This window comes from Lasiosphaeria miniovina (assembly GCF_030549165.1).
Source record: "Lasiosphaeria miniovina strain SMH2392-1A chromosome Unknown B0T26scaffold_7, whole genome shotgun sequence".
Classification (NCBI taxonomy): Eukaryota; Fungi; Ascomycota; class Sordariomycetes; order Sordariales; family Lasiosphaeriaceae; genus Lasiosphaeria; species Lasiosphaeria miniovina.
Genome location: NW_026848226.1, coordinates 704,982 through 719,548, shown reverse-complemented (window position 1 = coordinate 719,548; position 14,567 = coordinate 704,982). Strand labels below are relative to the sequence as shown.

The 14,567-nt window shown below is 54.5% G+C and overlaps 4 protein-coding genes across 4 annotated transcripts; 1 reads left to right on the top strand and 3 right to left on the bottom strand.

The window, feature by feature from the left end:
• Positions 1 to 61: 61 nt before the first annotated feature.
• Positions 62 to 1,080, bottom strand: B0T26DRAFT_725431 (uncharacterized protein; the record flags this gene model as incomplete). Its single annotated transcript, XM_060442765.1, is given in 2 exon segments — positions 62 to 456; positions 472 to 1,080. A coding segment is annotated over 1 exon segment (471 nt), but the record flags the coding sequence as incomplete, so codon positions are not given.
• A 4,849-nt stretch (positions 1,081 to 5,929) lies between these two features.
• Positions 5,930 to 8,235, bottom strand: B0T26DRAFT_805967 (uncharacterized protein; the record flags this gene model as incomplete). Its single annotated transcript, XM_060447173.1, has 7 exons — positions 8,040 to 8,235; positions 7,928 to 7,965; positions 7,590 to 7,842; positions 7,473 to 7,529; positions 7,112 to 7,411; positions 6,890 to 7,049; positions 5,930 to 6,030 (listed from the first exon to the last, which is right to left on the bottom strand). Exons 1-7 carry the CDS (start codon positions 8,046 to 8,048, stop codon positions 5,930 to 5,932), a joined length of 918 nt encoding a protein of 305 aa, XP_060291194.1. The 5' UTR covers positions 8,049 to 8,235.
• Positions 8,236 to 8,775: 540 nt separating this feature from the next.
• B0T26DRAFT_725424 (uncharacterized protein) lies at positions 8,776 to 9,595 on the top strand. The gene has a single exon (XM_060442764.1). It carries the CDS (start codon positions 8,853 to 8,855, stop codon positions 9,555 to 9,557), a length of 705 nt encoding a protein of 234 aa, XP_060291193.1. The 5' UTR covers positions 8,776 to 8,852; the 3' UTR covers positions 9,558 to 9,595.
• Positions 9,596 to 9,832: 237 nt separating this feature from the next.
• Positions 9,833 to 12,732, bottom strand: B0T26DRAFT_875352 (uncharacterized protein; the record flags this gene model as incomplete). The annotated part of the gene is made up of 3 exons (XM_060448066.1): positions 9,833 to 10,530; positions 11,891 to 12,501; positions 12,595 to 12,732. The coding sequence occupies 3 exons, from the start codon at positions 12,730 to 12,732 to the stop codon at positions 10,116 to 10,118; spliced, it is 1,164 nt and encodes a 387-aa protein (XP_060291192.1). The 3' UTR covers positions 9,833 to 10,115.
• Between the last annotated feature and the right edge of the window lie 1,835 nt (positions 12,733 to 14,567).

The window sequence follows — 14,567 nt, the reverse complement described above, 5'->3', positions numbered from 1 at the left end:
GACACCTGGTAGAAGACCCCGTGCTTGCTGCCCTTGCAGATCAGCAGGTCGGCCCACAGTGGGAACAGCGCGTGCTTAGAGAAGTCGGCGGCGGCGTTGAACGGCAGGCGCCGCGCGTCCTTGTACTTTTGCGCCAGGTCGTGGGTGTAGTACTTGCTCTCCGGGCTGACCCCTTCGATGCTGATGATGCCGTTGTCGCTGATCCAGATCGTCCGGGTCGTCATGCTCTCGAAGAGCGACACATCGAACGGCAGGCTAACGCGCTTGTACACGTCGTCGACGTTGTCCGGCGCCGACGCCGGGTCGCCCATGACGATGGTGGGCCTGGTGAGCATCTGCAAGGAGGGATATGTTTAGTATCGTGAGGGCCATATGATAGACGCCAGGTGTTTTCCGAGACTCACCAGTGCGGGAGCGGGCTTGGGCTGAGGCTCTCCTCGCCGGGCCGCCGCCGCCGCCGCCGCCGCCGCCTCCTGTTCGGCCCTTCTCTCGGCCTCCTCCCTTTCCTTACGCTCTTTCTCCTTGCGCTCCTCTTCTTCCTTGGCCCTGCGCTCCTCGTCCGCCTTGATCAAGGCTCTGGTCTTCTCCTCAAGCTCGCGCCTCTCCGCCGCGGCCGCACTCGCCTTGGGGATGCCGCTAAACGCGGGCGCCTTGGCGCAGACGTCCCACTCGCCAATGGTGCGGCGCGGGTGGAAGTATACCTTGGTCTTCCAGTCACCCTCCAGCAGGATGGCGGCGACGGCAGACAGCGGCGGACTGTCGATGCCGCCGGGGGCCAGAGACTTGGACGCCGGGCCCAGAACGGGCGCCACAGACTCGGCGTGGGGCTTCCAGCCGTCCAGGTGACGCGAGTACGATATTTCGTACAGGGCGTCGTTGTCATCGGTGGTGTAGATGCGGATCTCGAAGAACCTGGTGCCGTAGTTCCACGCCACTGCCGAGATCATGGCCGAGGGGGGGATCTGGTAGCTCAGGGTCTCTTCGACTGCGGTCGTGGTTGGTTAGTGGCTTGAGGAAAAAATGCATGGCTCGGGGAAAAGGTCACTTACTGGCCCGCCATTGGGTGTGCCCGTCTCCGTAGAAGCCCGCCAGTTTATTCTCGGGTGTGACGTAGAAGAGCCTATGCTCCAACCAGCCGCCCACCAACGCAGCCAGGGGCGTGCCGGCCTTGACCTTGCCCACGCCGACGACGATCTTTTCCCCGGCATTCCACTTCGTATTCCCCGGGACATATTCAAGGACCTTGATCGACTCGTCAGAGGCCTGGTAAAAAACTTCGAGGGCCCCGCTGTCCACCTTGAAGGCTCCAAGCTTCGAGCTCGGCAGTGGGGTGGTCATGGGGAAGGGGACCAGGTCGGCAGCGGCGGCTGCTTCTTCTAGAGCATCGTCGGTGCCATTCGCAAGAGGGGTTGATTTCCACCCGGGCGTGGGAAGAACGAGGTTGGCGGGCTCGGGAAGAGTCGAGTCGAAGTCATCCTTGATTCCCGAAGGGCCGAACGAGGTGTGGTTGGTCCGCTGTGTGACGCAGAGGTGGTCAGCAAACAAGACTCGCGCACTCGTAGTCCCTGCGGTAAACCTACCTCGCGAATTTTCCCCAGCTTGTCGATGTAGTACACTCGCGTCTGTGAGGAGAGTAATGTTAGTAAGAGAATGTATCCTTGATGGAGGAAGCGACTACAACTGACCTCCCAAACGTCTGGGGCGCCTTCCTCGTTCTCCAACCACCACCCAACAGCGGCAACCGGAGACCCTGGCGCGGCGTCGTCGGCGACTAGGTCATCATTAGGTGGGTGCCAGCCCTTTTCAGTGCTGTACCGAGTCTCGCGGATGAGCCACAAATCTCGGTTGTAGGGATACCCGGACCGCTCGGTATGGTAGACGCGGATGAACTTGCTGGCGGATTGAGCGGCCTGGGGCGCGTCCACGTGCTCGCAAGGGCACTGCTTGATATCGGGGGGGCTGCGCGGATGCACGAAGGTGACTGCCGCTAAGTTGAACTTGGTGTACGCGGCCGTGGGGGCTTGGGTCTTATTCTCAGACATGTTGGGTGATGGGAAACAAAACTATTGTTGTCTTGTAAGCAGGGATGATGATAGTTGTAGATATGTCTGTCAAGGTGACTGATGGATATCAAAGTGGTGTTATGACAAGAGAGAAGCGTGAGAGGAGAGAAGCGTGAGGAGAGAAGCGTGAGGAGAGAAGCGTGAGAGAGAAGCGTGAGAGGAGAGAAGCGTGAGAGGAGAGAAGCGTGAGAGGAGATGAAAACTTGATGGATTGATTGCTGGACAATATTTGACCCCGAGTTTCGAGGCTCTGAGATCCTGAATACTGTTAGAGAGGAGGGAATTTGGGGGTGGGAGGGCGTATTATCTGTCGTTCACTCAAGGAGTGAGTCCTGCAGCTGGATCTATCGTGAAAGTGAAGTCGATTGTCGATCACTATGCACCCACGAAAATAAACACAATTCAGCGGGGAGCGTACTATCGTCAGCCTCATTATCCTCGATGTAAACCACGTGGGTCATCCTGGGCCACAAAATGGCAAGCCAAGCGAGTCCCGCCTCAGACGAAGAAACAGTGCACCCCTATTTCACTTTCCACTGTGTACTTTGGCAAATCCTCCTCAGCTGGACGTGGGCGAAACCTGCAGATACCACACCACTTTAGAAGGCTAGAAGCGTCTGCCCCTCAATCACTTCTATCAGCTTCCTTGAGGTCGTAAAGTGGACGAATTACCGATGCATCAAGGCAATGGAGCTTTCAGCTAGCCACAGAAGATGAGCACATACTGATGCAGGTTGGGTAGCACTGAGGAGCAGTGAGGAGCAACGAAAGTCCATGCCTGTTCGGGCAATGGCCTCCAATCATGTACAACCTTGGCTGCGGCCGGCAGGAGTAAGAACTTTCCCCGAGACTCCTTCCGCCGATATCACCCACCCTCAAGCCCAACCAATGTCCCAGCAGCGTCGCAAGGACAGGCATTTTCAGTCTCGATAATGGAAGCAGCCAGTAACAGGTTGAAGAGAGCAGACCGCTGCGGCCGCGCACCATGTCTGCCCATTTCTGCTACCTGACAAGGCTGCGATTGTTGTGCCAAGTGACAGAGACGGGGTTTGTTTCTATATGACCGCTTGGGACAATGCAGCTGGGTAACCAGGTCAAAGCAAACCCTGGGTGTCTAAAGACTGATGGCGTGACGCGCTAAACTATTCCCGAATGAAATAATGAAGAAAGTCTATTCGGACGATCTAAAACGCCCGCTTAGGTATCTATCTATGATAGATAAAAAATTAGAACCCAATATAGTTTTGACAAGCAATACCACTAGATGCTAAGGGGATAGGGGCTGTCACGAAGGAGAGGATTCGACTGGCATAACGCTCAATATAACCGTAACCTGTATTGTGGAATCTAAAGCTAAGGAAGGAAAAGAGGAAGGAAGCAATTCGCGGGCGCAGGGCGCGGGGAAATAGGTGTGGGCTGCAGGGCTGACGTAAGGAAGCCGAGTGCGCACAGACCACACTCTAAAAAAGGATGCATCCAATCAGGGCGCAGTATACGTCATTGACACCACCACGACACCCGCCGTGACAGGGGCCAGGGCTTCAGCATTCTCTACTAGACGTGGCGACCCAACAAAGAAATCGCCCCACAACGAAATTGGCCCACGCCATGCCCACACCCACTCCACGGGCGCAAATTATCCATTTCTACACAAAATAACTAGCAAAAAAATACTCAATCCTCTTCTTCGGCCTGTCTATATTGTTCGAGCCCACGGGCGATTATTTCCCGGGCTTCTTCGACTGCATGTGGCTGGCTTTCTGCCCGAGCCGTTTTTTTCCGCTTTGGGGGTATTTGACTAGCTTTTTGTGCCTTGGCGATGTCCTCTATACGTGCAAATCGCTCATTTCCATCTTCATATACCCTCTTACGCGTGCGAGGCTTTGAAGCCTCTAATTCGGTTGTGAGATGCGTAATTTGTGCCTTCAAAGACGCGATCTCTGTATTCTTCAGATCCAGGGACCTCCCGACCTTAGTAAACAAGGCCCGCACACGCCGCTGAGCCGGACTGAGGGCATTCCGAATACTGTCCTGGTACTTCTTGATGTCCTGACTGCCGTGCGGTGTTTTGAAGAGCCTGTCATCGTCGTTCGGGGCCGTCGGCGGCGGTGTTGAAGGCCGGGCCGGGAGTGCCTCATTGTCCTTGACCGCCTCAGGGTCATCAAGTAAACAAGCCGGGTTGAAGGGCCAAATCCCGGTTTTACTGAAGCCCGACATGATGTTACGGGCACTCATGCCTTTACCCGAGGCATCTCTGTAGCAGTAAAGGAACCGAACCTTGTTGACAGGAGTTGACGATGTGAAGCTCGCGAGGGCCTTGGTATTTTCCCTAAAATAGGTCTTTAAAGGTGAAAAGACCGAGCGATCGAGAGGCTGAGACTTGTGCGATGTATGAGAAGGTAAATAGACGAACTGGACCTTATTTTGGAAGGCCGCTAACATGAATTTTTCGTTCATATGGCTCGAATGTTCGTCAAGGATCAGTATACGCCATTCGCCCGGCCTTTGGGGCTTTGTTTGGATCAGGTAGACCTCTTTGAGCCATTTCAGCGCAATACTGGCGTTGCTCCAGCCTGTAATTGAGTAATCATACTTCCATTCCCGGAATTCCTTCGTCAGGTTGAAGTTATCAGGAAAGTGTTGTCCTTGAAGACTGGCCCCGGTAAATATGATCACGGGCTTCAAACGAACGCCCTCAGCAGTGCCGCATTCGATAACTGAAACCCAGGTTGTTGCATCAGAGCTTTTCACGTAGGTTCGGTTCGTCAGGGAGCTTCCTATGACCTTTCCGGCCCGGGTCTCGAGCTCCTGCATGCCGTGCTCATCCATGTTAGCGATGTTGGCCGGGATGACCTTTTTATCCTTGATTTGGAAGGCCAGGCGCTTGAAGAAAGCTTCATAAGCTTCACGAGTAGATCCGCAGACTCGAGAGGATTCCAACAAGGTTGAATTCTTCATCTTTACCGCCGGGTTGCGGCGTAGGAAGCGGTCTACATATCGCTCCCCAATGGTCTTTTTCGTGCCGGCCTCATTGAGTATAGCTTGAGCGAATCTCTGCACCTGACGACGGCTAGGAGCCCTGCCTGCAGCCTCCTCATTGAGGCACCAGTCGGCTAGGAAGCTTTCCTGCGCATTGGAGAGGTTTCTTTCGGCTTGTTTACTTTGTGCTCGATTTTCTGCCCCGTGGATGCGTTTGCAGAGGGTAGAAGGAGGGATCCCGAAGTCATGCGCGGCCTGCTTCTGCGATGCGCCCTGTTCAACTGCAAGTATTGCAGATTGAATTAGCTGCTCTCGACGGTTCGACATGATGTATTTTGAAGCTATTCGAGCCTGAATTGATGAAGTTGTGTTGTGTTGAAGTTGAAGGGCGGGAAATTAGATGACAGGGGCAGAGATTTCGTTGTGGGGCGATTTCTTTGTTGGGTCGCCACGTCTAGGCCCCTAGTTTCTAGCAGGCCCCTAGTATATATTTTAAGACCTTTAGATTTTTATTTTAAGACCCTTAGATTTCTATTTTAAGACCTTTAGATTTCGATATTATCGCTTTGCACTTCTCTATTAGAACTATTCTAGGCCTTGACGTCATCGCTAGTAGTCGGACGGCGAGGGATATGCGGCTCGCAGGTTACATCCCGATAGCGAGGCAGGCATTCAGCGAGCTAAGGAAGGATGAGGAGCGGCAGGGGCCAAGGCACAATTGCAGCACGCACGACGTCAAGCAGCAGCAGACCTTTGGGAACATGAGACATTATTAGGCGGTACGAACGAGATGGGACCCAAGTCCGATCGTCATGAGCCAAGCTATATGTCGGCTTTGTTCAACCAGTCTAGGCACAATTCTATCGCTAGACTGCGTCCCTCCGGCTTCACTTGTACCCCTGATAGGAACGGAGCACCTTCCAGTTCTCGCGCTCCCTGAGCGCCTCGGGGTCGTTGATTCCTTTGGTGCTTGACAGGAGCTGATGAGCTGCTCGTTATAATAGAGCGCACTGCCAATGTCGAACCTCTTAAAGGCCGCTTGGTAGAGGATTCAAAGCTGATCGGCGGTGAGCTAGCCCGGTTGCACCGGCTGGTCGGGCTGTTCAAGCCATCATCGTCAGCCGGGGGTTAGAACAAGGGGTGGACTGAAGAAAAGAAAGGAAAACAGCATTACCCCGGTTACCCCGGTTTCAGGTGTTTTCGGGCAGCGCTAGCATGAATTCAATCAGGCCAAATATAAAGCCTTATTTGACTGTATATGAGGCTCAAAATGGTGTATTTATCTGTGCAAGAGGCTCTCTCTGATTGGGTGGGTTTTATTTGACTCAATTAACGGAATTTACCGCTCTACTAAAAAACAAGGAAATCGAGCCCCGAATGGCACCCTGAGACCGGAAAAAAGCCCTTGACCTTCAGGATCCTCATTTACTCGCCCAAGGACGATTTTCGGCAGTAGGGAGGCTTGTCAAGAGGGGCGTGACATCAACGGTGGAGGTAGGCATGTTGTCGAGGACTCGGGAGCCAAGGAAGCAGGGAAATCGCTGCAGGAGGTAGGATTCGGCAGTTTGTTTACAGCGGTTGGCGATAGTTGCACTGTAGCGGCACGGCGGCACTCGAATTCAGGGCATTCGAGGATTTTCCCGGGACCAGAAAATGCAGGGTTGGCCTTGGTAAGGGACTGCCCTGGTGCCAGGAAAACCCGGAAAATTGGGCCCAAAAATGGCTCAACTAATGGGGAATATTTACAAATATGCTAATTAACCTGACTCTCAATTTGGCCTAAATTTGGCCTCCAAAATGGCTTATTTGCCTACAAGTAACCGGTTGAGACAGGGAATGGAACACACCGTCTCTGTACGTTTTGAGAATTCGCCCGATTTCCCCAGCCAGGCTCAGGAACCTGGGGTCGTTCATGTTGTCGGCGAATGTCATGTCGTAGTGTTTGGCCGCGAAACTGCGCGTAGTCTCGTTAAAATGGTTGATTCTGGTGTTGGTGGCCGAGACAAGCTGGTGGAGTCAGTACGGTGCTATGCTGAGATGAGGTTTTGCTGCGCTGATGCCCGACATACAAACTTAGTGCCGCCGGATATGCAGCGGCTTGGAAGCGATTCGGCAAAGGACACAATCTGCAGTCCGTCATTGGCGATGTTGGTGAACTCGCGTGCCAGCCTAGAAACTGTAGACGACCCCAGATTGAGGTCGGCGGCGATCTGAGCGCTGTAGGTCTTGGGAGCGAGCCCCGTCGAGGGGGTTTCGACATCTTGCCAATTCCCAATGTGGGAACCATTGTATGGAGTTGCGAGGAACACCACGCCGATGGCGGCTTGGTTGATGTTGCTGGTGGCTAGTTCGCGGGACCTGCTCAGTGTCTGTAGCCTATATCAACCCTTTCGGTCTCGCACAAGGGAGCATAGAGAGAGGTGCACTAACCGCCTTGACAATGAGTCCGCCATAGCCATGAGCAACAAAGATGATGGGACGATCAGCCTACCTCAGGGTCAGCTTCTGGTTATTCTATTGTCTTGTCTAGCCTAACTGCGCACGTACAGGTTGTCCTCGACGTTGCGACCCAAGTTCGGAGAGGAGGTCGGATGCGTTCTCATCAACTGTGTTGCCTCCGGCCGGGGCCGCGTTGCCCGCAACGGCCGTGTTGCCATTGTATTCAAAGCTCAGGACCCGAAAGCTCTCCTGGCGGACCTCCTGGGAGAGCGGTAGCAGGTGCTTGGGCCAGACAACGTTCGACGTGGGCGATTCCCATGAGGCGGTGACGTCACCCGAAAGGTCGTGGACGAGGACAAGACTTGACGCGTATTACAGACGTAGCTGATCAGCAAGAGGACTCATGCGGAGGATCGCGGGGTGGAAGAAGACATTAAAAGACCAACTCAACAGTAACTAGGCTGTCCCCAGGGTAGACCAGATTCTGCAACAGCTCAAGGTTCGAGTCAGAAATGCCTTCGACCCAATACGAGGGAGGAGTAATGGAAGACCACGAACCATAACCATGATTTCGAGGCTAATGGACTGTCTGAGAGATAATTAGGTTGGAAAATCGCAGTGCTTTGAAGCAGCTCGTCATGAACTTTGGACAACGAGGCAATGCCGTGTGTCGGGCAGGACGAGAAGCGGATCGACGACGGGCGGCCGGGACAGCTCAAGACGCGGGGTTTAGTTTGGGTATCCACCAGAGCCTCGGAGTTACCCCTTTTCTCTTTGTAGGCGGGGTTGGAGTGGTTGAACTTTCATGACTAGCCATCGGGCTGGTAGTTGGGGGTGGGGGTGAGGCCCCATGCGCGTTATGCGCGTTAGCAGTTTTCTCCTCCTCACACTTGTCCTCCCGCCAATCACGATCGTGGGTGCTCGACACTGTAGGGAGCCTCGAGGTACACGTCCGTCGCCTGCCGCCCCGCCGGATCAATCCGTGGGGCAAGATTTCGGTAACCATCTCGTCAACCTCATGAGCTTCATCGCTGCCCAACGGGTTGAGTTTGAGTCATTTCGTGTCATGCGTTCGTAACCATTGTTTTCGCCGTGTTCCACTTCTTCCACTTCCCAGCCCGGACGCTTTGGAAACGCACACGAGAACAAGTCAATCAGGCGTTCTCTTCTAGACAAAGCCCTCCTTTCCCTTTAATCTCTGCCCAAATCTTCAAGTTGCTTGTTGAGTTGGTCATCGGCTTGAAGTGTCTACCAAAGCACATTCCTAGCCGGAAACCTTCAAGTTCACACAGATCACCCAACAACTAGGTAAGACACACAGCTCACCCAACAACTAGGTAAGACACAAAGAGGTAAGACACAAAGATCACCATGTCTCTCTGCCACCACCATAGCGCAGTTGCTACACCATGCCCCCAATGCTTGAACTCCCGAAGCATCCATGACACTATTGCCGTGCACTCGCCCTCCTCGACAGCCATCCTCGGCACCGTCGCATCGCAGCTGTCCTATGTCCTCGCTTCCCCCAACAGTCCGCACGGGGCCGCAATCGATCGGTCCCTAGCCGAAGGAGCCCTCAGCAAGTTTGGCGCCTGCTGCATCGACGCTGCGGCGCGAGAGGCCGGGCCGTCCATCCTGTCCTCGCTTGAGACCATTCTTCTCCGCGACCAGGCGTCTCGGGCCGAGGAGAGAGGCCGGGCCGAGAAAGCGAGCCTGGAGCATGCCCGCCTCGTCGCCGAGAAGGTCGCCGAGGAGACGGCCTCGCGAGTCGCCCCAAGGATCGGCCAGCTGCTGGCGCCCAGCATCGAGCTCTTGACTCGCCAGGCTGCTGCCGCCGCCGGCAGTGGGGAATCAGAGGACAAGACGGAGCCGCGCAAGGCGACCCAAGAAGCCACGGTCTGGGGCCTGTTCTCCGTCTTGCGGGCCCTCGGCTCTGCACAGCCCTTCTCGCTCGTGCCCTTCACCGGCGCGGAGCACAAGCAACTCTCGAGCCTCGCAGCCGTCAACGAGGTGCTGGGCAGGATGGTCTACCAGCGCGGGTCCCCGGCACTAGGCCCGCTTGAGACGCGAATTTAAATTAAATTCCCCTTCCCAACTTCCCCTTTCTTTTCTCCCTTCCGGCCTCTGATAACGCAAATCGGTATCTGTAGACCGGCGACGTGGCCGACTTTGGCAAAGCCCTCGCCAAGTTCAAGACGGTCGTGCGCCAGCACTACCCAGGCCCGGCCGTGCTGTTCCTCGTCTGCCGTGTGGGCAACGACGCGACCGCGGCCGAGTCCCTCAAGTCGCTCAACCGCAACGCTGACATTAACGACATGGTGCTTTACTCGGAGGACCGGCTCGACAACAAGCTGGCCGACCTGAATGACAATGTTGACCACTATACGGGTTGGGTACGTGTCTTCATGATTGCTTGCCCTTTTTTTGTTCTCCTTTGGTTTGGTTGAACAATGGCACCCTTCGATGGGCTGACATGAATCATCTTCCTCGCACGCTTAGGTTGTCGGCGAACTGCTCAAGGCCATGGAGCTGCAGCTTGCCCAACGTCGCTGATGCCACATCATCTGGCGGAGTGCGGGCTTACCGGAATTTCTCTCTTCGTTAAGTGCCTATCATTCCGGACCGACACGTTATTTATTTTCGACCAACACTTGAGCCTCGCATCTGGTCCCGCACTGGAGCTCGGGCTTCCTGCACGTCCTCATCGTCGTAGAACATGAGCCCGTGGATCAACATGAACCGAAAGCTGCACCTGTAGTTTAGTTGGATCCCTTCCCTCTCGTCTGCGGCGAAGGCGCTGTCGGCGACGTGCTGCAGCCGGCTCTTGTTTATCTCGTCGTCTGAGATGTCGCAGTTGTCGCTCTTGGCCTTTTGTATCGCGCGCAGGAGCTCGCGGCCTTCTCTGACGCGGGCGTCTAAGCCGTCTGGACCATGTCCATAAGCGTTCAAATTGAACAACTCATGGAATATGAACTCGCTGCTAAACATTTTCTGTATCATGGCCTTCTCCGCTTCAGTGTAGGCCAGGCGACTGCTGCCGCTTATATCGCTGCGGCCGTTCTGTGGCTGGCTTTCTGTGGCTGGCTTTCTGTGGCTTAGACATTCTCTCCTTAGCCCCCTGCCAATGGGCATGTGAGTTGCTAGCCACTCCTAGCTGAGTTATGCTCGCCTTAGTCTTCCTCAACCTTGATGATCTATGGTTTAGCAGCCACGTGATGCGAGGACAAGGTGCTGGCCTTCTGGGCAAGCCACCTCTCCTCCTCGGAGACAGGCCAGACTGCGTTAAGCGTGGACGGGCTGTACAGGCCCAAGTGGGAGGGTTCTAAGACGGGGCCGACGGGAGGACCACTCAGTCTCAGTTAGGCAAGGGATCTAGGCGAATGAGAGGCAAAGAATGCCAAGCGTCCACCGCGGTGGTCTTTGACGCTTCTGGATCTGCCCTGAAGTCGGTTGGCAAGGTTTATGGAGACAGAATAGCCGTCAGAAGAAGGGCAAAAGACATTGCATGACGCTGAAGGAATGTGCAGGACTGTCTGGAGGCGAAGGGTGCCGTGGGCTCTGGCGCCCTTTCTGCGCTTGACTGGCAATTCGACGACGCCAACTCCGATGGCCTGCTGCTCTGACCCTGACCCTGACCCTGACCCTGCTGTAAAGGTCTGGATTGGTCGCCTCGTGCACTACTCAGTCGGGACTGAGGGGTGGGTGCTATGGCGCCACGGCTGCCCGGGGGCCATATTCGCTAATTATCGATAGGGACGGTATTAAATCTGCAGTAAAATTACGGTGTAATGGGTTTTGATTCGCTCGTCTTTGCGGTCTGCAGTGCCCTTGTCGCGTCTGGCAATGGAAGAGAAAAGAACCGTGTTTGGGTTCAAATGGCGGACTCCACTTGGCTTATGCCGGACATACGCGTCTCGAGACTGAAGGGGTTGTCTACCTCATTTAGACTCTAAAACCAATACTCCGTGCATTACTGCATTTGCTCAAAAAACAATTCCCATGCGCCGAACATACGTGAATAGAGAGGTTAGGCAGTGAGACCATCAAAGTGCTGAATGGAATGGCCACTAATTCCCCAAGAAAACCCCCTCCTACAGCCCCCGATCGCCTTCCGCCTCCTTTCTGTGCTGGCACAGGCCAAACCTAGCCCAGCCGGATCCACCAAATGGCCCCTACGGATCCACCCTATCCATACCACATAGATTTCCCGCCTGCGGGCCGATAGATTTTAGCTTCCCCAAGCAATTCATGACCTTTCATACATCGCCGTGCCTCGCATACTTTCCACCCTGTAGAATGCGCAGTGCACTCGAGTTGTTCCCGACAACAAGGCCAAGCTAGTCTTAGCATTGGCCCCTCTGCAGCCGGATGAGTCGGAAGAGGCGTGGCTATGTTAGTAATCGACATACATGGCGCCGCTGCTGCCCGAGTAGGAGGAAGAATGACTACATTCCGAAGGTTCGTAATCGGTATCTATGGTGTAGCTGCTGCCGCTGCTGTGACTAGGCGGCCGGCTCTCCACGGGGTGACTCGGTGCCGAGTCCGGCTGGGCAGAAATGTTCCCCATCTTCTCGTCTTCGCCTTCGTCCTGTGCCTGTTTCTGCCCGTCGTTCTGTTTTTCGCAACCGGTGTGATCGCCAGACTCTCTAATCGTGGCGTCGTTCGACAGAGTTACCGTTTCTTCTTCCACCCTCTCTACCCCTAGATATGCCAGAATATTCTCTCGGTCTCGCGGCTCTAGAGACAGCTCAAATTTCTCTCGCTCGTCAGGGGGCCAGGACGTGTCGACTGAGACGTCCGTGCTGCAAAACGCCGAAGAGCCAAAAAAGTAGCCGTCGGGAGAGTTACGGAGCACAACGGTCCACCAGTGTTTAATGTGCAGCTTCGTCGTGTAGCAGGCCATGGCGCGCTCGTCGCGGCCCAGGAGAACTCCCGAGGTGCTGCCATCGTGAGAGCGCATGCCGCCGTAGATACTGCCGCCAATGACGTTGCAGAGCGAGTCGGGGCAGTGGAGGACGTACTAGAGACGCAGGGTGCCGTGGCCGTGGGATAAGCCGGTCCCCTCGTGCCAGGACATCATGACGGGTAGTTCGACAGTGCCAATTCCGATCACTTCCTTCCTGCGGCCGCAGTGTATGAACGAGCTATATGGCCAGTACTCGACGAACCAGCCGCGGTCCTTGGCAACGTTGACATCAGAGAAGTTGGATATCACCCACTCCGAGCAAAGACGCCGATCTCGGTGTGCCATTGCCGGTGCTTCACTGCGAAATCCTTGCCGAGAACTGGTGTTGAAGACTGACCGTGCGGTTAAAACAATAAAGTCCAAGGTGCTAGCGCCCGCAATGCACTGATTTAAATAGTCGAGAGCTGGACAATAAGATGACACGGAAACATCAGACTCAAGTTCCGCGACCTTCCACGTGCAACACTCTTTACAATTTTATACCTCTTATGCTTTGTTGGACTATTTTGATACCCTGGCGAATTGTAACCCAGTGGTCGGATTGAAAGGGCCTAACAGCAACTACCCCGAACAATTTGCAAGGAATTTTAGTTTGCCCGAAACTGTTCCCTACATTCACGTAGATACTCTGAGGCCCTTGTTAAAGTCGGGAGTTTTGCCTCGCCTGTTCCCTGCTGCGACCAAGTTCCGCCGTCTGCCTGATCCGCCCTGGCCTGCCTAGGCCTTGTCTCCTTACTATCGAGTTATAAAGCAGCCCCGGAACAACATAGTTCTACGCCTAGTTGTTGGCACGATCCTTGGCACCTCAGTTTGAGAGACTGTTCTAGTCGATGAAGCGCAAGGCAAAGAATATGGGGGTGTCTCCGGCTACTGTAAAATCCTCCCCATCCACTGTAGGTACATAGGCCCCCAGGTGTTACAACTCACCGCCCAGGAAAATACCACATTTTACAGCCAAAATTACCACATTCGCTGGCTGCCCCGCCCTAAGCGCTGGCATCGTAATTGTACCGCCATTGCACCTCGCCGCCGTCGCCAACGTCAACAACTTCCAAATACGGTAATTAAACCTCCTGACCGTAGATTCGCTCAAATCGTTCAAATCTGCAATAAAAAGCGAAGCTGACTTGGTTGAATTCGCTTACATGACGGGGCCAAAATTGCAATAAAAAACTGTATACCTACTTACAACTACTCTCAACTGCTCACAACTGCAGAGGCTGCAGGGCCACGTGAAGCTCATGATGTTGTGCCTCCCCGGCCACCGCGTTGTGTGCCTTGGTATTGTGAAGCTTGTGATGCTGTGCCGCCCCGGCCACCGCGCTGTGTGCCCCGGGTTCCTGTGCCCCGGCTACTCCGAGCTACATTAAGGATGTTGACAGTACGGCGAGGAGGTTCCACAAGTTAGCTGAGCTCATCAACATTGTCGTCGTCGATATCGTCGTCATCGTCAAGGGTGACCCCCTCCCATCGTGAAGCATGCCGGCGAATAGAAGGCATAAGCCCGGACTGCCTACCCGGCTGCCCGGCCGGCTGTGTGGCTCTCGGCTGTGTAGTCGGGATCGGCTCGGCGGCGAAGGCATTCGAGTTGCGCTGCCTGCCCCGAAGGTTTCTGACTCTATCAAACTCTTGGTACTGCGGCCGGTAGGCCTTCAATATTGATTTCCTGTCCATCACAAAGTCTTCTTAAAGCTCAGGACTATATTCTTACTAATACGGAAAATACAGAGTTATGGGTAAGCGTCAGGGTAAATACGCGCAATTGCAGACCTCATAGCCTTCTCAAAGTCGGTAATTATAACCGTAGGACGTTATACGCCGATTTCTTCACGATACTCGTTGACCTCACCCATCAGCAAGTTAAAGCCTTCTTCACGTTCGTTGTCGATTAGGCCGAACGCATAACTAACTGATTTACCGAGGTGGTTCTTGTGGACGATTTGGAAGAGAGCCAGGCCTTTATTGCTAGTACGAGTGCGGCATTCTCGTAGGTGACTATGATCGAAATCCAGGTCCGGAAAAGCTCTTCGCAAGTCTTTAGAAATCTCCCTATTAGGGACAGCTGGCCGGTTGATATATACAGCAATAAATACCTTGTACTCAGGGCCAAAGATGACTCT

Coding starts and splice junctions, on each gene's coding strand:
- B0T26DRAFT_725424 (XM_060442764.1), top strand. CDS start 8,853: ATGTCTCTCTGCCACCACCATAGCGCAGTTGCTACACCATGCCCCCAA.